The 22,134-nt window shown below is 48.4% G+C and overlaps 1 protein-coding gene across 1 annotated transcript in view; it reads right to left on the reverse strand.

Annotated features, from left to right (window-relative positions):
* The window catches only part of FTCD (formimidoyltransferase cyclodeaminase), a 43,949-nt gene that overhangs the window by 14,503 nt on the left and 7,312 nt on the right, over positions 1 to 22,134 (reverse strand). Inside the window, exons 2-5 of the mRNA XM_038422178.2 lie at positions 21,756 to 21,939; positions 20,893 to 21,021; positions 11,340 to 11,428; positions 3,625 to 3,804 (exon numbers count right to left, since the gene is read on the reverse strand). Coding sequence (XP_038278106.1) covers positions 3,625 to 3,804; positions 11,340 to 11,428; positions 20,893 to 21,021; positions 21,756 to 21,939 — 582 coding nt within the window. The remainder of the gene's footprint in view (positions 1 to 3,624; positions 3,805 to 11,339; positions 11,429 to 20,892; positions 21,022 to 21,755; positions 21,940 to 22,134) is intronic.

A 22,134-nucleotide genomic window follows, 5' to 3' on the forward strand; every position in this document is an offset into this window, starting at 1 on the left:
ACCACATCTGCACGCAGTATTCAAGATGTGGGTGTACCATGGGTTTATATAGAGGCAACATGATATTCTCTGTCTGCTTATCTATCCCTTTCTTAATGATTCTCAACATTCTGTTCACTTTTTTGACTGCCGCTGCACATTGAGTGGTTGTTTTCAGAGAACTAACCACAATGACTCCAAGATCTCTTTCTTGAGTGGTAACAGCTAATTTAGACCCCATCATTTTATAGCTATAGTTGGGATTATGTTTTCCAATGTGCATTACTTTACACTTATCAACATTGAATTTCATCTGCCATTTTGTTGCCCAGTCACCCAGTTTTGTGAGATCCTTTTGTAGCTCTTCACAGTCTGCCTGGGACTTAATATCTTGAGCAGTTTTGTATGATCTGCAAATTTTGCCACTCACTGTTGACCCCGTTTTCCAGATCATTTATGAATATGTTGAATAGCACTGGGCCCAGTACAGACCCCTGGGGGACACCAATATTTACCTCTCTCCATTCTGAAAACTGACCTTTATTCCTACCCTTTGCTTCCTATTGTTACCAATCCAGGAGAGGACCTTCCCTCTATCCCATGACAGCTTACTTTGCTTAAGAGCCTCTTGTGAGAGACCTTGTCACAGGCTTTCTGAAAATCTAAGTTCACTATATCCACTGGATCCTCCTTTGTCCACATTGTTGTTGACCCCCTCAAAGAATTCTAGTAGATTGGTGAGGCATGATTTTCCTTTACAAAACCCCTGTTGACTCTCCTCCAACAAATTATGTTCATCTATGTGTCTGAAAATTTTCTTTACTATCATTTCAACCAGTTTGGCCGGTACTGAAGTCAGGTTTATCGGCCTGTAATTGCAGGGATCACCTCTGGAGCCATTTTTAAAAATTGGTGTCACATTAGCTATCCTCCAGTCATTTGGTACAGAAGCTGATTTAAATAGTAGGTTACATACCACGGTTAGTAGCTCTGCAATTTCACATTTGAGTTCCTTCAGAACTCTTGGGTGAATACCATCTGGTCCTGGTGACTTATTGCTATTTAGTTTATCGATTTGGTCCAAAATCTCCTCTAATGACATCTCAATCTGGGACAGTTCCTCAGATTTGTCACCTAAAAAGAATGGCTTAGGTTTGGGAATCTCCCTCATATCCTCAGCTATGAAGACGGATGCAAAGAATTAATTTAGTTTCTCCGCAATGGCCTTATCGTCCTTGAGTGCTCCTTTAGCATTTCCATCGTCCAGTGGCTCCACTGGTTGTTTAACAGCCTTCCTGCTTCTCATGTACTTACAAAAAAAATTGCTATTACTTTTTGAGTCATTGGCTAGCTGTTCTTCAAATTATTTTTTGGCCTTCCTAATTATATTTTTACACTTAATTTGCCAGAGTTTTTGCTCCTTTCTATTTTCCTCACTAGACTTTAACGTCCACTGTTTAAAGGATGCCGTATTGCCTCTCACTGCTTCTTTTACTTTGTTGTTTAGTCACGGTGGCACTTTTTTGTTCTCTTACTATATTTTTTAATTTGGGGTATACATTTAAGTTGAGCCTCTGTTATGGTGTCTTTAAAAATTTTCCATGCAGCTTACAGGGATTTCACTTTTTTCGCTGAATCTTTTACTTTCTGTTTAATTAACTTCCTCATTTTTGTAATCCCTCTTTCTGAAATTAAATGCTACTGTGGTGGGATGCTGTGGTGTTTTCCCTGCCACAGGGATGTTAAATTTAATTATATCATAGTCACTATTACCAAGCAGTCCAGCTATATTCACCTCTTGGACCAGATCCTGTGCTCCACTTAGGACTAAATCAAGAATTGCCTCTCCCCTGGTGGGTTCTAATTAGAGGTTCCAAGAAGCAGTCTTTTAAGGTGTCAAGAAACTTTATCTCTGCAGCCCGTCCTGAGGTGACATGTACCCAGTCAATATGGGGATAGTTGAAATCCCCAATTATTATTGAGTTTTTTTTAAATTTTAATAGCCTCTCTAATCTCCCTGAGCATTTCACAGTCATTATCACCATCCTGGTCAGGTGGTCAGTAATATACCCCTAGTGCTATATTCTTATTATTCAAGCATGGAATTACTATCCATAGAGATGCTATGGTACAGTTTGGGAATCACCCTGGCTGTAGTCAGACATGCCCAAGCACTGCTGGGGTCAGTGGTTCCATGTTACGTCTGCTCTGCCCAGACTATGCATTCCAATACCATGCTCTGCAGTGCATTTTCACGTTGTGCTAACAAAGACCTTAAGCTCTCCTGCCAGACTGACTGAGGGTATTTCCACACGGAACTAGGAGCTGTGTAGATGTGTAGACACACCTGAGGCAACTTTCATCTAGTTAGAGAATAATAGCAGTGAAGCGGCAGCAGCATAGACTGTACAAGCCCATGTAGGACCCTAGATATGTATATCAGTGACTAACCCATGCTGCTCAGCTACACTGCTATTGGTACCCACACTCTCTAGACCAAAGCGAGCTTGGGTTTGTCTTCACATGCTACAGACACCCCTCTGATTGCCGTGTAGACAGACCCACAGCCTAGCTCCAGCAAACACGTGTTTTATGCTGAAAGCAACTTGGCCAGAGACCAGTAACATTCCCCCCAACAAAAAATCAAACAAACAAACAAGTGCATCCTGTTTTATTTATGGTGACAGCCTCGGTGTCCAGCCTCCCATTGCTCAGCCCCAGAAACCCACCCTCAATCTCCTTCCAGATGGATCCCTCTAATCGCCTGCTCAGATACACTCCCATCCTGTGGAGCACTAGATTCCCACTGTCAGACAAGGGAGTCCATCCTGAAATCTCTCCTGTCTGTGAGCTCACTTTGGCAAGCCCTCCTTGCTGCTGTCAGGCTGTTGAATCACGTGAGAGATTGACAAGGCAGTTCTATAAAGTCCAAAGTATCTCTGGGTGCTGGGGAGAGTCATAAGCAGCTTCCCTTCTCTCCCAGATACAGTAGATGGACCCTCAGACAAGGGTCTGGGATGGCCCTGGGGGATGACTCAACTGACACACTTAGAACATGGGATACTCCCATGTACAGAGTTTGATGAAACAACAACAGACACCACCCCAGTGGGAATCCAAGCACACGCCTGCTGGGACATCATGCCTGCCCTAAGCCAGAGAGCACCATCATATACTATAAATGGGTAAATAAGTCAAGGAATATAGAAACCACCTTATATTAATCAGATCCTCATATGCTCTTCACATCAAAGGTCATTTGTTGCCTGCTCAAACAAGCCAATATTGCTACAACAAAGATTGCATTTACCCAGCTACTCTGATCTAAGGATCCTAAATTCCTCCTCCCCTAGAACCATAATTCAGCAGTATGAAAATAGCTGAGAGGGGTAGTAGACCTGTACAAGCCCAGATTGTAATTTTTGTAGTGATCAATTCAGGTGTAGCTTGTAACACAAACTGGCACCAGTCTCCCTTACTTTGGGACAGCAAAGATGGACAACTCAAATCTGAAGAACTGTGGAATTAGGCGTGGGTGGGAGAGGGATTTATTCATTTTTTTATTTTTGAGCCAACGCTCTAGTTATCTAGTGCCCTCTCCCAGGGAAGCCTCATTATTCTGAATAAGGAACTTAATGGGCTTACCTGGTCCTTTGCACGGCCCTGCTCCCGGATGTTGAGAGCAATCCGATGTGCCAGCTCCTTTGTGCACAGGAGGTTGATGTTGTACGCAATGAGGAATGTGCGTGCACCAGTGACTGTAGCTCCCCATCTTGGAACAAAGGACGCAGAGCCAAAATCAGGAACCCACTCGGCCTTTGTGAGCTTAGAAGAGAGCAAAAGAAAGGAACAAAATCCATTAAAAAGAAACTCCCCATTGTTTAAGGTCAGCCGGGTTTATTTGTCTCTCCAGAGAGCTGATTGCAAGAGTTAATTCAGAGTTCATAGACTATCCAGCCAGAAATGGCCATTAGGATCTCTAGTCTAATGTTCTATGTAATGCGGGCTGGAGAACCTCGGCCCATCATTCTGGCAGGAAACTCAGGAACCTGTGGCTGAGCTAGAGCCGATCTTTTCGAGACCATCCAGTCCTGATTTACAATTCCCGCTCTTGGAAATCAGCACTGGAGACATGGTGCATTCCTCACTCAGAGCTATTCCACGCCCAGTTGCCAGTATTGTGTGTCAGTGTGTGTGTGTGTGTTCCACTGGAGCCAAGAGCCCCGATCTTAGCACAAGGCCAAACAACGTGTGGCTCAAACAAATGACTGGGGTGGAGAGGAAGGACAAGGTCACAATGGAACCACCATGCTGAGTGCAGTCCGCAGCAGCCTCAGTGCAGCACACCGGTTGCCTGGCCGAAAGAACATGTTCTGGCTGCACAGAAAGCATCTGGGAAATTCCGGAACAACTCAGAAATGCTCCCTCTTCTCCCCATGAGCCAGCACAACCAGCTTCATTAACCTTTCCTCAAATTTCTCCCAATGCCCCCTCTTGGCTGACGCCAAACAAGAGACATTTCACCCATTACGGGAGACTCTGAGAAACTATTAGGAAATGAAAACAGGAGCTCACAGAGCTGCCACGTTCTGCACAGCTCTGTGGGCGACATGTCTTACCAGCAACCAACCATTGCCCTCTGGGCACTCCAGGCTGTGGGACATGGGGGGGCACGAGCCATCCCTTACACCATGGAGAAGGTAGTGACGGGGGATTGGGGAGATGCAGGGGGCACTTGGCCAATGGGGCAGCCAGAGTAAATGGGGAGCCATTGATTCACAGATCAATAGAGCTTAAGGCCAGAAGAGACCATTAGATTATCTCATGTGACCTGGGCAAAGAACTCCTCCAGTTACCCCTATATTGAGCCCAATGAATTGTGCCTGGCTAAAGCCAATCTCTTCGACAGGCATCCAGTTTGGAGTGGAAGACATCAAGAGATGAAGAATCCACCACTTCCCTTGGTGGTTGGCTCCAATGGCTAATCACCTTCACTGTTAACAATTGGTGCCGTACTTCTCCTTTGCATTCGTCTGGTTTTAACTTCCAGACATTGCTATTTGCTCTGCCTTGCTCTGCTCGACTAACGAGCCCTTTAGTACCGAGTACTTTCTCCTAATGAAGCTATGAAGTATCGAAGCACCTCCCTGGCTTCTTTTTGATCAGCTAAACAGACTGAGCTCATTAATCTCCCACTGTACGGCATTTTCCTCAGACCCCCGATCATTTTTGTGGCTCTTCTCTGCACCCATTCCAATTTCCCAGCATCCTTTTTAAAATGGGGACCCCAGAACTGGAGTCAATTCCAGCATTGTCTCACCAGTGCCATGTACGGAGGTAAATCACTGCCCTACTTCTCTGCACTCCCCGCTCTACACTTCCCAGGATTGCATTAGCCCTTTCTGTGTCACCATCACACCGGAGCTCACATTGAGTTGTTCTCCACTCTCCTTTCGGCGCCATGGCTCTCCAGGTCACAGTGCCCCGCCCTGTCGGCATCCCTTCTTCACAGATGTCTATAACTTTGTATTTGGCTGTATTAAAAAGCATTTTGTTTAAATGGGCCCAGCTTACTAAGTGATCCAGATCAGGCGGTATGACGGCCTTGTCCTCACTAGTTACCACTCCACCAATCCTTGTGTCATCGGCCAATTTGATCAGCAGTGATTTTAGATCTACTTCCAGTTCGGTGATGGAACAACACCAGGCCTACTGCTGATCCTGATGGAACCCAGCTGGGAACCGCCCCATTTGATGGTGATTCCCCATTGACAACTACCCTGTGCGATCTGTCCGTTAGCCAGTCCTTCATCCATTACCAGGCACTACTCATGCTGTAGAGAGCTAATTTCAAACAGTCTTGTGTGGTGCAAAGTCAACTGCCTTCCAAAACTCAATGTGTATTACCACAGTTACCTGCACCAACCAAATGTGTGAGCGCCTCAAAAAACCATAATAGGTCTGTTGAACATGACCTATTTCCATACCACTGCAATGAGTGGCAGTAATTATATCCCTGTCCTCAAATGCTGTTTTGATCGAGTCCCATATCAGCTCTCCCACTGAGGACGAGGCAATTTCAGGGAGTCAGAGACTGACAATGGAGGAGGAAGCCAGGGGGCTTCGCTGGAGATGGGAGAAGGATTGAAGGAGGGCCTGAGGAAACTAGGAGATATTTCTCGGAAGAAGCCTGTAGAAGCTGGGAGGCAGGCGGAGTTTGGGGTGAGGCCTGGGGCAGCTGGGGGGCAGGGGGATCGTTGGGGTGAGGTCTGGGGCAGCTGAGGGCAGGGGGGTCATTGGGGTGAGGCCTGGGGCAGCTGGGGGGCAGGGGTGTCATGGGGTGAGGCCTGGGGCAGCTGGGGAGCAGGGGGATCATTGGGGTGAGGCCTGGGGCAGCTGGGAGGCAGGGGGATCGTTGGGGTGAGGCCTGGGGCAGCTGGGGGCAGGGGGGTCGTTGGGGTGAGGCCTGGGGCAGCTGAGGGCAGGGGGTCATTGGGTGAGGCCTGAGGCAGCTCGGGGGCAGGGGGATCTTTGGGGTGAGGCCTGGGGCAGCTCGGGGAAAGGGGAGTCATTGGGGTGAGGCCTGGGGCAGATAGGGGGCAGGGGATCGTTGGGGTGAAGTCTGCGGCAGCTCACGGCAGGGGGGTTGTTGGGGTGAAGCCTGTGGCAACTGGGGGGAAGGGGGGTCGTTGGGGTGAAGCCTGTGGCAGCTGGGGGGCAGGGGGATCGTTGGGGTGAGGCCTGTGGCAGATGAGGGGCAGGGGGGTGGTTGGGGTGAGGCCTGGGGCAGCTGGCTGCAGGGGGGTCATTGGTGTGAGGCCTGGGGCAACTGCGGGGCAGGGAGGTCTGGGTGAGGCCTGGGGCATCTGGGAAGCAGGGGGTCATTGGGGTGAGGCCCGGGGCAGCTGGGGGGCAGGGGGATCATTGGAGTGAAGCCTGTGGCAGCTGGGAGGCAGGAGGATTGTTGGGGTGAGGCCTGGGGCCGCTTGGGGGGGTAGGGGAGTCATTGGGGTGAGGCCTGGGGCAGCTGGGAGGCAGGGGAATCGTTGGGTGCAGACTGTGGCAGCTCAGGGCAGGGGGGTCGTTGGGGTGAGGCCTGGGGCAGCTCAGGGCATGGGGGTTGTTGGGTGAGGCCTGGGGCAGATGGGGGCAGGGGAATCGTTGGGGTGAGACCTGGGGCAGATGGGGGGCAGATGGGGGGCAGGGGGGTCGTTGGGATGAGGCCTGGGGCAACTGGGGGGCAGGGGGGTCATTGGGATGAGGCCTGGGCAGCTGGGGGGCAGGGAGATCATTGGGGTGATACCTGTGGCAGCTGGGGCGCAAGTGGATCCTTGGGGTGAAGCCTGTGGCAACTGGGGGGCAGGGGAATCGTTGGGATGAGGCCTGTGGCAGATGAGGGGCAGGGGGGTCATTGGGATGAGGCCTGGGGCAACTGGGAGGAATGGGGGTCATTGGGGGTGAAGCCTGTGGCAACTGGGGGGCAGGGGAATCGTTGGGGTGAAGCCTGTGGCAGATGAGGGGCAGAGGGGGTCGTTGGGGTGAGGCCTGGGGCAGCTGGGTGCAGGGGGGTCATTGGTGTGAGTTCTGGGGTAGCTGGGGGTCAGCGGGATCGTTGGGGTGAGGCCTGGAGCAGCTGGGGGGAAGGGGGTTTGTTTGGGTGAGGCCTGGGGCAGCTGGGGGTCAGGGGGGTCATTGGGATGAGGCCTGGGGCAGCTGGGAGTAGGGGGGGTCATTGGGCTGAGGCCAGGGGCAGCTGGGTGCAGGGGGGTCATTGGTGTGAGTTCTGGGGCAGCTGGGGGTCAGCGGGATCATTGGGGTGAGGCCTGGGGCAACTGGGGGGAAGGGGGTTCATTTGGGTGACGCCTGGGGCAGCTGCGGTGCAGGGGGGTCTGGGTGAGACCTGGGTCAGGGCCAAGCCTGGCTCCTGGAGGAGTTTGGCCAACGACTTTACTGAGCACTGGGTTAGGCTCCTCCGTTGGGTTTACCCTTCTGGTTTTACTAGACTCATCTGAGAAGGGGGTGCAGCCTTGAGGAGTGAGATTTGTAAAACCAATTGTACTACAAATTGTCGGACATATATTTCTCACAAAAAAATTCCAATTTGGGTTGACCAAAATATTTAGCATGTTTGTACAGAAAAAACAAACAAATTCATAAGAACATAATAATAAGAATGGCTATACTGTGTGAGCCCAATGGTCCATCTAGCCCAGTGGCTCTCCGCCTTTCCAGACTACAGTACCCCTTTCAGGAGTCTCATTTGTTTTGCCTACCCCAAGTTGCACCTCACTTAAAAACTATTTGCTTACAGAATCAGACATAAAAATACCAAAGTGTCCCAGCACGCTATTAATGACAAATTGCTGACTTTCTCATTTTTACCACATCATTATGAAATAAATTGATTGGAATATAAACATTGTATTTACATTTCAGTGTACAGTATATAGAGCACAGTATAAACAGGTCATTGTCTGTTTGAAATTTTAGTTTGTACTAACTTCATTAGTGCTTTTTATGTAGCCTGTGGTAAACTAGGCAAATATCTAGTTGAGTTGATGTACCATCTGGAAGACCTTTGAATAAAACTCAAAATTAAACAAAATTTCCCCTCCAGGTTTTCAGTTTGGTCAGCGAACTAAAAACTTGGTTATTTGCACAGCGGTAATGAAGGTACCGTCTGCAGAACATCTCTTGGGCATTGTAGCATGTGTCACCCAGGTGTTACTCCGTGTAACTCCACTGGAATGAAGACATGCCTGGGTGAAACTGGGGTGTCAGAGGGAAGAATCAGGCTCAGACCTTGTACCACCACTTAGAGAAGTGGCTTATTCATCTCCACTTGTTAACAGCAGGTAAAACTGAGCAAAGGCAAAAATAAGCTAAGAGGTTTCCGATTGCTGGGCATTCTCTTCATTGCCTCCAAAATAAAATATTTAAAACATGGGGGTTTATGCTGAAAGTAAGGGGGCTTTCCTGTCAATTAACATTTCTTGAAACCTGTAAGAGTTAGTCAGCAAAGCTCCTGGCATGGGCAGTGCTGATGCTGCCTGATCAGCCAGTGCTAAGTATGCGATATCGCAACACCACAATTCAAACCTTCAACTCAAGACGGCTTTTCGTTTCAACACTTCCCCTGATTTTATTTTGAAAAATTTGAAAACATTCAAAAATGCTGTAAATCAAAACAAGAAATTTTGTTTCAGGCTGAACGAAATGTTTGGTTTGGCCCAAAATGGATGGGTGTGTGTGTGTGTTTGTGTGTGAAAACTGGTTTGGGACCATCCCAAGATTATTCCCCCCCCCCCAATTTTTCAGAATGGCTGGCAAACTGAAAAATCCCTTATTCATACAGCTGTAATTCACACAGCTGTAATCCGAATCCAGCAAACCCACAGGGCACGATTACATGCCTGTTCCACTGAGGTTATACTGTACATATCACAGCCATGGCCACTCACAGGGTGGGAGCTGGGCTTTCTCTGCTTCAAGAACTGTATCACATGTCCCAACAAAGCACAGCCAGCCGCTAATGAGAATCGGAGAACTTGTGGCACCTTAGAGACTAACAAATTTATTTGAGCATAAGCTTTTGTGAGCTACAGCTCACTTCATCGGATGCATCCGCTGTAGCTCACGAAAGCTTATGCTCTAATAAATTTGTTAGTCTCTAAGGTGCCACAAGTCCTCCTTTTCTTTTTGCGAATACAGAGTAACAGGGCTGCTACTCTGAAACCTGTCTAATGAGAATCGTTACACTGCCCCCTAGTGCCAACTCCGGGTACTGCAATTGGGCAAAAAATAGCTCCGGGAAAGGTAACCAATCACCAGCTTTCAGCATGGGATTTAATCTTTCTTAGCAGTCTAAAGTGCTAGAAATGTCACAAGAAATAGCTGATCTTCCACTTGCTCCAGGGCTGGTCCAGCACTTTTAAGAAGCTCTTTTATGCTTGAAAAAACCAAGCACTTCAGGCTTATCAAGTTCACTGACTTTTCAAATTTATTTCAATTTTTAAAATAACCAATAACCTGCCTTTGCAAGGCTCTAGGGCTCAGCTTGTTAAAGGTATTTAGGCACCAAAGACACCTAGGCTCATTTGAAAATCCCATTAGGTGCTTCTGCATCTTTAGGCACCTAAATTTTTTGTAAAAATCTGGCCCCAGAAGCCCCTACACACCTTAACAATACAATACAATCTCAGCAGCATTAACAGGATCTGCTCAGCAGCAGCTCCGCTGGCCACGTCCAGAAACTCCTTTCCATCCCTGCATGGTCTAGGAAGGACAACCTCCGCCCTCCAAACACCATTTTGCAGTACACCTAGAAAGTCACCATATGGGCGCTACTGTCAGTATTGCCAGCCCCAAACTTTTAAAAATCATGAGTCGGGACCCCCAAAATGGTGAGATGGCCTTAAAAATCATGAGACTTAAAAATAAAAAGACTGAATAAGAAACGTCAGGTTCTTTCTATTTGCTAGACCTTGGCTGCACTTGGGTCACATGTTTATGTTTATTTCTGTAACCAAGAGAGCTAGAAACTTCCTTTGGTTGGGAAATGAAAGCCAAGAGTTTCATCTCATCAGATGCTTCCAGGAGCTGGAGCTTTAACAGACTCACCAAATACCAGGAGACTCATTGCAAAATCGCAAGTGTTGGCAACACTGTATTGTGAACGAAGGCTGGCAGCAAATTCCGGAGTCTCGGAGACCTGGTAGACATCACCCAGCCAGCCCCCACCTCTCCTCTGCTCAGGCGAGGCAATGGGAAGCTGCCTACTTTCTCATACACAGCTGCACATGCATATTTCCCACAGCTTTCCAAAGCAAAAGCAAGAAGAGAAAAGTACCAAGGTGATTACCATCACTAACTGAGTGCTGACACTGTACAGGATGCTAACTAAGACCCAGGCCTTCCCCTTCCCCCAGGAATTTGAAAGTTTTTAAGGTAAAAGTCTCCTCCAGTCACAATACCCGTATTTGGCTTGTGCATTTTCAGAGAAAAGTGGAAAACACCATTGACGTGGTGATGTCAAAACTCTCTAGTCAACCTCCCATCCAGGCCCAAGGACGGCCATTCCTCTCAGCCTTAACAAAGTGTTTGTCTGGAATGAGAAGCATATTGAAACCATCTCTCTGGTCCCTAACACTGTGATACTATCAAAATCCCATCCTTAGCCAATGACAGGTCCAGTGCACAAGACCACCTGACACCCTGCTGGCAGACTGTAAGTGTAACAGTGAAAATGCCCAGAGCATCCACAGAAGCTCCCTCACTCTAATGTGAGCAGTGCCCCTTTGGGTCCATGTGCAGCATGCTACTTCCTCCCCGCCATTCCTAGACACCACAAGGACTCTAACCTTTTCAGGGAGGGCTTCGTATTCCCCAGCTCGGATTGCTGGCAGAGATTTCCTGCTCTCCTTCTGCGCTGCTTCTCCGTACAGGTACACTGCAAGAGGAAATGCATACGTGACAGACCACTGGCCTGGAACCATCCAACACATGCATGTTAGTGTGGGTGTGGACACTGGGGAAAGCCCTGGATATCGCCCAAGGTGTTCAAATACAGGCCAGCTCTAACATAAAGTGCCAAGGCAATGGACATCACATTCTGCCCCCTGTGAAATCATACGTAGCTTAAGGGAAACGGGAAAGCTTTTAAAAGAGATAAAAGTTCTCGGGTCCTAATTCAATAACTACGTTTGTGTCGGCCTGGATATAACAAATATACACCGAAACCAGCTTCTCCTTCATTTGCTGGCCAAGTCATGAGTTAGAGATTCGGCACTTTCCCTGCCACCGAGAACAGAGGTAATGTATGAAGTGCTCTCAGCAGGGCCTATACATTTTTACTAGTACTTTCAAGAGTGCCTACTAATTAGGGCTTAAAATTTGAAAAGCAGCCAGTGATTTTGGTGCCTCTGGTTCTGAGACTCTTCAAGTGAGTGGATCTTCTAAAAGGGCTGAGCAGCCCCCGTCTACGATTAGACTCTCTCCCTTGTCTCTCAAGTTGGGCTCCCCAAATCACTTGTGATATTTTTGAAAACCTTGGCCCTCCTTGCTCATGTGTGGCAGATTTCAAAGTTCATACACTTCTCTTGCTGGGATAATTTAATGACCGACATTTTAGCCTAAGTTCATAGATTCATAGATACTAAGGTCAGAAGGGACCATTCTGATCATCTAGTCCGACCTCCTGCACAGCGCAGGCCACAGAATCTCACCCACCCACTCCTATGAAAAACCTCACCCATGTCTGAGCTATTGAAGTCCTTAAATCATGGTTCAAAGACTTCAAGGAGCAGAGAAGCCTCCCTCAAGTCAACCATGCCCCATGCTACAGAGGAAGGCAAAAAACCTCCAGGGCCTCTCCAATCTGCCCTGGAGGAAAATTCCTTCCCGACCCCAAATATGGCAATCAGCTAAACCCTGAGCATATGGCAAGATTCACCTGCCAGATACCCAGGAAAGAATTTTCTATAGTAACTCAGATCCCATCCATCTAATATCCCATCTCAGGGGATTTGGCCTATTTACCCTGAATATTTAAAGATCAATTACTTACCAAAATCCCATTATCCCATCATACCATCTCCTCCATAAACGTATCGAGTAGAATCTTAAAACCAGATAGATCTTTTGCCCCCACTGCTTCCCTTGGAAGGTTATTCCAAAACTTCACTCCTCTGATGGTTAAAAACCTTCGTCTGATTTCAAGTCTAAACTTCCTGGTGGCCAGTTTATACCCGTTTGTTCTTGTGTCCACATTGGTGCTGAGCTGAAATAATTCCTCTCCCTCTCCTGTATTTATCCCTCTGATATATTTGGAGTACAGTCATGGATGGTTATAAACTGTTCAGGAAGGACAGGCAGGGCAGAAAAGGTGGGGGAGTAGCACTATATGTAAGGGAGCAGTATGACTGCTCAGAGCTCCGGTACGAAACTGTGGAAAAACCTGAGTGTCTCTGGATTAAGTTTAGAAGTGTGTGCAACAAGAGTGATGTCATGGTGGGAGTCTGCTATAGACCACCGGACCAGGGGGATGAGGTGGATGAGGCTTTCTTCCGGCAACTCACGGAAGCTACTAGATCGCATGCCCTGATTCTCATGGGTGACTTTAATTTTCCTGATATCTGCTGGGAGAGCAATACAGCGGTGCATAGACAATCCAGGAAGTTTTTGGAAAGCGTAGGGGACAATTTCCTGGTGCAAGTGCTAGGGGAGCCAACTAGGGGGAGCGCTTTTCTTGACCTGCTGCTCACAAACCGGGTAGAATTAGTGGGGGAAGCAAAAGTGGATGGGAATCTGGGAGGCAGTGACCATGAGTTGGTTGAGTTGGTTGAGAACTGGGAGTTCGCCTGGAGTGAGCCCAGTGAGGCTTACATCTTGCCAACGTCTCTGAGAAAGCTCCGTAGTAGGTAGGTGATATGGAAGGGGGGAATTCAGCTGTTGTGACCTGCACTGGATGTGCCATGTTTGTCTTTCTTCCACAGGACAGAAGCGACTTTGTCTGTACAAAGTGCAAGCTGGTCTCCATATTGGAAGAGAAGATTGAAGGTCTGGAGCAACAGGTAACGACCCTGCGTTGTATACGAGAGACTGAGGATTTTCTGGACCAAACTCAGGATAGCCTTCTAGGGGCACAAAGCTCTAAAGATGTAGAGCAGGTTGCACAGAGGAGCCAAGAGGCCAGTGAAGAAGCTTGGCAACATGTGACCTCCAGAAGAGGTAAGCGGAATGTCCGGGTTCCAGTAACACAGACACAGGTAACTAACCGCTTTCATGTTCTCTCCACAGGTACCAATGCGGAGAGTGGACCAGATGATATGTCTGGGGGGAGAAAGCAGAAGGAGACTCCGCTGGTTGGGAGGCATGAGATGCGATGTCCTGAGGTTGGAGGTTCCACGACCACCACTCCCAAGAGGAGAAGGCGGGTGGTGGTGGTCGGGGACTCTCTCCTCCGGGGGACTGAGTCATCTATCTGCCGCCCTGACCGGGAAAACCGAGAAGTCTGCTGCTTGCCAGGGGCTAAGATTCGTGATGTGACGGAGAGACTGCCGAGACTCATCAAGCCCTCGGATCGCTACCCCTTCCTGCTTCTCCACGTGGGCACCAATGATACTGCCAAGAATGACCTTGAGCGGATCACTGCGGACTATGTGGCTCTGGGAAGAAGGATAAAGGAGTTGGAGGCGCAAGTGGTGTTCTCGTCCATCCTCCCCGTGGAAGGAAAAGGCCTGGGTAGGGACCGTCGAATCGTGGAGGTCAACGAATGGCTACGCAGGTGGTGTCGGAGAGAAGGCTTTGGATTCTTTGACCATGGGATGGTGTTCCATGAAGGAGGAGTGCTGGGCAGAGACGGGCTCCATCTTACGAAGAGAGGGAAGAACATCTTTGCCAGCAGGCTGGCTAACCTAGTGAGGAGGGCTTTAAACTAGGTTCACCGGGGGAAGGAGACCAAAGCCCTGAGGTAAGTGGGAAAGCGGGATACCGGGAGGAAGCACAGGCAGGAAGGTCTGTGAGGGGAGGGCTCCTGCCTCATACTGGGAATGAGGGGCGATCAACAGGTTATCTCAAGTGCTTATATACAAATGCACAAAGCCTTGGAAACAAGCAGGGAGAACTGGAGGTCCTGGTGATGTCAAGGAATTATGACGTGATTGGAATAACAGAGACTTGGTGGGATAACTCACATGACTGGAGTACAGTCATGGATGGTTATAAACTGTTCAGGAAGGACAGGCAGGGCAGAAAAGGTGGGGGAGTAGCACTGTATGTAAGGGAGCAGTATGACTGCTCAGAGCTCCGGTACGAAACTGTGGAAAAACCTGAGTGTCTCTGGATTAAGTTTAGAAGTGTGTGCAACAAGAGTGATGTCATGGTGGGAGTCTGCTATAGACCACCGGACCAGGGGGATGAGGTGGATGAGGCTTTCTTCCGGCAACTCACGGAAGCTACTAGATCGCATGCCCTGATTCTCATGGGTGACTTTAATTTTCCTGATATCTGCTGGGAGAGCAATACAGCGGTGCATAGACAATCCAGGAAGTTTTTGGAAAGCGTAGGGGACAATTTCCTGGTGCAAGTGCTAGGGGAGCCAACTAGGGGGAGCGCTTTTCTTGACCTGCTGCTCACAAACCGGGTAGAATTAGTGGGGGAAGCAAAAGTGGATGGGAATCTGGGAGGCAGTGACCATGAGTTGGTTGAGTTCAGGATCCTGACGCAGGGAAGAAAGGTAAGCAGCAGGATACGGACCCTGGACTTCAGGAAAGCAGACTTTGACTCCCTCAGGGAACAGATGGCCAGGATCCCCTGGGGGACTAACATGAAAGGGAAGGGAGTCCAGGAGAGCTGGCTGTATTTCAAGGAATCCCTGTTGAGGTTACAGGGACAAACCATCCCGATGAGTCGAAAGAATAGTAAATATGGCAGGCGACCAGCTTGGCTTAATGGTGAAATCCTAGCGGATCTTAAACATAAAAAAGAAGCTTACAAGAAGTGGAAGCTTGGACATATGACCAGGGAAGAGTATAAAAATATTGCTCGGGCATGTAGGAAAGATATCAGGAGGGCCAAATCGCACCTGGAGCTGCAGCTAGCAAGAGATGTCAAGAGTAACAAGAAGGGTTTCTTCAGGTATGTTGGCAACAAGAAGAAAGCCAAGGAAAGTGTGGGCCCCTTACTGAATGAGGGAGGCAAGCTAGTGACAGAGGATGTGGAAAAAGCTAATGTACTCAATGCTTTTTTTGCCTCTGTTTTCACTAACAAGGTCAGCTCCCAGACTGCTGTGCTGGGCAACACAAAATGGGGAAGAGATGGCCAGCCCTCTGTAGAGATAGAGGTGGTTAGGGACTATTTAGAAAAGCTGGACGTGCACAAGTCCATGGGGCCGGACGAATTGCATCCGAGAGTGCTGAAGGAATTGGCGGCTGTGATTGCAGAGCCCTTGGCCATTATCTTTGAAAACTCGTGGCGAACGGGGGAAGTCCCGGATGACTGGAAAAAGGCTAATGTAGTGCCCATCTTTAAAAAAGGGAAGAAGGAGGATCCTGGGAACTACAGGCCGGTCAGCCTCACCTCAGTCCCTGGAAAAATCATGGAGCAGGTCCTCAAAGAATCAATCCTGAAGCACTTAGAGGAGAGGAAAGTGATCAGGAACAGTCAGCATGGATTCACCAAGGGAAGGTCATGCCTGACTAATCTAATCGCCTTTTATGATGAGATTACTGGTTCTGTGGATGAAGGGAAAGCAGTGGATGTATTGTTTCTTGACTTTAGCAAAGCTTTTGACACGGTCTCCCACAGCATTCTTGTCAGCAAGTTAAGGAAGTATGGGCTGGATGAATGCACTATAAGGTGGGTAGAAAGCTGGCTAGATTGTCGGGCTCAACGGGTAGTGATCAATGGCTCCATGTCTAGTTGGCAGCCGGTGTCAAGTGGAGTGCCCCAGGGGTCGGTCCTGGGGCCCGTTTTGTTCAATATCTTCATAAATGATCTGGAGGATGGTGTGGATTGCACTCTCAGCAAATTTGCGGATGATACTAAACTGGGAGGAGTGGTAGATACGCTGGAGGGGAGGGATAGGATACAGAAGGACCTAGACAAATTGGAGGATTGGGCCAAAAGAAATCTAATGAGGTTCAATAAGGATAAATGCAGGGTCCTGCACTTAGGATGGAAGAATCCAATGCACCGCTACAGACTAGGGACCGAATGGCTCGGCAGCAGTTCTGCGGAAAAGGACCTAGGGGTGACAGTGGACGAGAAGCTGGATATGAGTCAGCAGTGTGCCCTTGTTGCCAAGAAGGCCAATGGCATTTTGGGTTGTATAAGTAGGGGCATAGCGAGCAGATCGAGGGACGTGATCGTTCCCCTCTATTCGACACTGGTGAGGCCTCATCTGGAGTACTGTGTCCAGTTTTGGGCCCCACACTACAGGAAGGATGTGGATAAATTGGAAAGAGTACAACGAAGGGCAACGAAAATGATTAGGGGTCTAGAGCACATGACTTATGAGGAGAGGCTGAGGGAGCTGGGATTGTTTAGTCTGCAGAAGAGAAGAATGAGGGGGGATTTGATAGCTGCTTTCAACTACCTGAAAGGGGGTTTCAAAGAGGATGGCTCTAGACTGTTCTCAATGGTAGCAGATGACAGAACGAGGAGTAATGGTCTCAAGTTGCAATGGGGGAGGTTTAGATTGGATATTAGGAAAAACTTTTTCACTAAGAGGGTGGTGAAACACTGGAATGCGTTACCTAGGGAGGTGGTAGAATCTCCTTCCTTAGAGGTTTTTAAGGTCAGGCTTGACAAAGCCCTAGCTGGGATGATTTAACTGGGACTTGGTCCTGCTTTGAGCAGGGGGTTGGACTAGATGACCTTCTGGGGTCCCTTCCAACCCTGATATTCTATGATTCTATGATTCTATGATTCTATGAGTTCAGGATCCTGACGCAGGGAAGAAAGGTAAGCAGCAGGATACGGACCCTGGACTTCAGGAAAGCAGACTTTGACTCCCTCAGGGAACAGATGGCCAGGATCCCCTGGGGGACTAACATGAAAGGGAAGGGAGTCCAGGAGAGCTGGCTGTATTTCAAGGAATCCCTGTTGAGGTTACAGGGACAAACCATCCCGATGAGTCGAAAGAATAGTAAATATGGCAGGCGACCAGCTTGGCTTAATGGTGAAATCTTAGCGGATCTTAAACATAAAAAAGAAGCTTACAAGAAGTGGAAGGTTGGACATATGACCAGGGAAGAGTATAAAAATATTGCTCGGGCATGTAGGAAAGATATCAGGAGGGCCAAATCGCACCTGGAGCTGCAGCTAGCAAGAGATGTCAAGAGTAACAAGAAGGGTTTCTTCAGGTATGTTGGCAACAAGAAGAAAGCCAAGGAAAGTGTGGGCCCCTTACTGAATGAGGGAGGCAAGCTAGTGACAGAGGATGTGGAAAAAGCTAATGTACTCAATGCTTTTTTTGCCTCTGTTTTCACTAACAAGGTCAGCTCCCAGACTGCTGTGCTGGGCATCACAAAATGGGGAAGAGATGGCCAGCCCTCTGTAGAGATAGAGGTGGTTAGGGACTATTTAGAAAAGCTGGACGTGCACAAGTCCATGGGGCCGGACGAATTGCATCCGAGAGTGCTGAGGGAATTGGCGGCTGTGATTGCAGAGCCCTTGGCCATTATCTTTGAAAACTCGTGGCGAACGGGGGAAGTCCCGGATGACTGGAAAAAGGCTAATGTAGTGCCCATCTTTAAAAAAGGGAAGAAGGAGGATCCTGGGAACTACAGGCCGGTCAGCCTCTCCTCAGTCCCTGGAAAAATCATGGAGCAGGTCCTCAAAGAATCAATCCTGAAGCACTTAGAGGAGAGGAAAGTGATCAGGAACAGTCAGCATGGATTCACCAAGGGAAGGTCATGCCTGACTAATCTAATCGCCTTTTATGATGAGATTACTGGTTCTGTGGATGAAGGGAAAGCAGTGGATGTATTGTTTCTTGACTTTAGCAAAGCTTTTGACACGGTCTCCCACAGCATTCTTGTCAGCAAGTTAAGGAAGTATGGGCTGGATGAATGCACTATAAGGTGGGTAGAAAGCTGGCTAGATTGTCGGGCTCAACGGGTAGTGATCAATGGCTCCATGTCTAGTTGGCAGCCGGTGTCAAGTGGAGTGCCCCAGGGGTCGGTCCTGGGGCCCGTTTTGTTCAATATCTTCATAAATGATCTGGAGGATGGTGTGGATTGCACTCTCAGCAAATTTGCGGATGATACTAAACTGGGAGGAGTGGTAGATACGCTGGAGGGGAGGGATAGGATACAGAAGGACCTAGACAAATTGGAAGATTGGGCCAAAAGAAATCTAATGAGGTTCAATAAGGATAAGTGCAGGGTCCTGCACTTAGGATGGAAGAATCCAATGCACCGCTACAGACTAGGGACCGAATGGCTCGGCAGCAGTTCTGCGGAAAAGGACCTAGGGGTGACAGTGGACGAGAAGCTGGATATGAGTCAGCAGTGTGCCCTTGTTGCCAAGAAGGCCAATGGCATTTTGGGATGTATAAGTAGGGGCATAGCGAGCAGATCGAGGGACGTGATCGTTCCCCTCTATTCGACACTGGTGAGGCCTCATCTGGAGTACTGTGTCCAGTTTTGGGCCCCACACTACAAGAAGGATGTGGATAAATTGGAAAGAGTACAGCGAAGGGCAACAAAAATGATTAGGGGTCTAGAGCACATGACTTACGAGGAGAGGCTGAGGGAGCTGGGATTGTTTAGTCTGCAGAAGAGAAGAATGAGGGGGGATTTGATAGCTGCTTTCAACTACCTGAAAGGGGGTTTCAAAGAGGATGGCTCTAGACTGTTCTCAATGGTAGCAGATGACAGAACGAGGAGTAATGGTCTCAAGTTGCAATGGGGGAGGTTTAGATTGGATATTAGGAAAAACTTTTTCACTAAGAGGGTGGTGAAACACTGGAATGCGTTACCTAGGGAGGTGGTAGAATCTCCTTCCTTAGAGGTTTTTAAGGTCAGGCTTGACAAAGCCCTGGCTAGGATGATTTAACTGGGACTTGGTCCTGCTTTGAGCAGGGGGTTGGACTAGATGACCTTCTGGGGTCCCTTCCAACCCTGATATTCTATGATTCTATGATTCTATGATTTATAGAGAGCAATCATATCTCCCCTCAACCTTCTTTTAGTTAGGCTAAACAAGCCAAGCTCCTTAAGTCTCCTTTCATAAGACAAGTTTTCCATTCCTCGGATCATCCTAGTAGCCCTTCTCTGTACCTGCTCCAGTTTGAATTCATCCTTTTTAAACATGGGAGACCAGAACTGCACACAGTATTCTAGGTGAGGTCTCACCAGTGCCTTGTATAACGGTACTAAAACCTCCTTATCCCTATTGGAAATGCCTCTCCTGATGCATCCCAAAACCGCATTAGCTTTTTTCACAGCCATATCACATTGGCAGCTCATAGTCATCCTATGATCAACCAATACTCCAAGGTCCTTCTCCTCTTCCGTTACTTCTAATTGATGCGTCCCCAACTTATAACTAAAATTCTTGTTATTAATCCCTAAATGCATAACCTTACACTTCTCACTATTAAATTTCATCCTATTACTATTACTCCAGTTTACAAGGTCATCCAGATCCTCCTGTATAATATCCCGATCCTTCTCCGAATTGGCAATACCTCCCAGCTTTGTATCATCTGCAAACTTTATTAGCACACTCCCACTTTTTGTGCCAAGGTCAGTAATAAAAAGATTAAATAAGATTGGTCCCAAAACCGATCCCTGAGGAACTCCACTGGTAACCTCCCTCCAACCTGACAGTTCGCCTTTCAGTAGGACCCGTTGAAGTCTCCCCTTTAACCAATTCCTTATCCACCTTTTGATGTTCATATTGATCCCCATCTTCTCCAATGTAACTAATAATTCCCCATGTGGCACGGTATCAAATGCCTTACTGAAATCTAGGTAAATTAGATCCACTGCATTTCCTTTATCTAAAAAATCTGTTACTTTTTCAAAAAAGGAGATTAGGTTGGTTTGGCACGATCTACCTTTTGTAAAACCATGTTGTATTTTGTCCCATTTACCATTGAGTTAACTCTTTTAAAAGGGGTTTGTTTGTTTTTATCATGGCAGGACAGTCCCAGTGCAGAAGCGGAACAGAACAATGTACTGTGTCCATGTGAGCACAGGGGGAGATGACAGGTTTCAGAGTAGCAGCCGTGTTAGTCTGTATTCGCAAAAAGAAAAGGAATACTTGTGGCACCTTAGAGACTAACAAATTTGTTAGGTGCCACAAGTACAAGTACTCCTTTTCTATTTTCAGGAGAAGATGGTGGAATTACTGAAGAGGTCAGAAAAGAGGCAGAATTTTCTCCCCTCCCCATCACCAACTCACCAGGCACGCCCAGCTCCACTGACAATTGCTGCCCAAACAGATTGGCACAGCAAATGCATTCTTCCATGGTGACATTCCTCACTGGGATGAAAGGACAGACATCCAGGGCACCCATCCGTGGATGTTCTCCTAGGAAAGCAAAGCACCATTCCAGAGATGTGCACAGAGGTTTGAGGGGTATGGGGGTGGGTGGGATCGAGGGGAGGGAAGGACGAACCAGTTTAGATAATGCCAGACTTTATTTATTCATTCCTTATGATCTCAGGACTAGGCTAACACCCCTTCTGCATCTGGGCCATTGATGTGACAGGACTAAACGATTACGCTGTCTGTATTTGCTCAATTGACCACCTTGTTTATTCCAGCCAAAAAGAAAACGACCACAAGTTCAGGGTCGTCAGAGGGAGATGCGGAATCTCTGCTCCTATTGCAGCTTGCACCTGCCTGGGTAGATTTGTTGACCTCCCACAGGACATGGGGAGGCTGTTTGAAAAGTGGCTGCCCTTTGTGTTTGTGCAATGTAGCTCCAGCTGCAGGGAGCGCACGGCTCCCTTAATAGCTGCCCGCTGGGCTCGGCTTCCATTGTACATCACAGGGAGGAAAAACCCTTAACGTCATGAGACCGGAGAGGGAGAGCCGTCCAGTAGCAATCTGAATAGTGCTCCCAGGGAGACCCTGTGACTCAAGCACAGCCCGCACTCATGGCTGCTCCGGTTTGGGCCAGTAGTTGCTGCTCTGCGTTGGCTTTGGCAAATCACCTCAGCCAGATCCATGCTGGACCTGACAGCTGAGACCTTTGGCAGCTCACTCTCCTGGGCCCCGCCAAGCAGCCTGCCCTCCTGCTCCGCCACCACCCTGATCACCTCTGTGCCTGCCCATGTCAATGAGCTGAAAAGCCACTCTGGCTGCACGCAGAGCCCCCTCGACAACGGCATCTGGACTCCCCACAAAGGTGTAGACCGTCCGGTTGGTGGATGGGCCGGCATCCACATCCAGCAGGATGCATCCCGGTGTCTGAGAGATGGCCTCACCAATGGCATCGATCACCTGCAAGAGAGCACAGCCGAAAAAGGGTGTTCCGCCATTCAGAGCTACGCCCAGCCCATTAACGCTTCCTCTCAATCGGCAGCCCAGCATGAAGTCTGCTAAAGAAAGGAGCCAAGGCATGGCTGGGTTTGTTAATGTTTCAAATGCACCCCTAAAAGTGAGCCGGGAGCCAAACGTCTGCTCGCAGAGGAATCA

Source organism: Dermochelys coriacea, chromosome 11 (assembly GCF_009764565.3).
Source record: "Dermochelys coriacea isolate rDerCor1 chromosome 11, rDerCor1.pri.v4, whole genome shotgun sequence".
Lineage (NCBI taxonomy): Eukaryota > Metazoa > Chordata > Testudines > Dermochelyidae > Dermochelys > Dermochelys coriacea.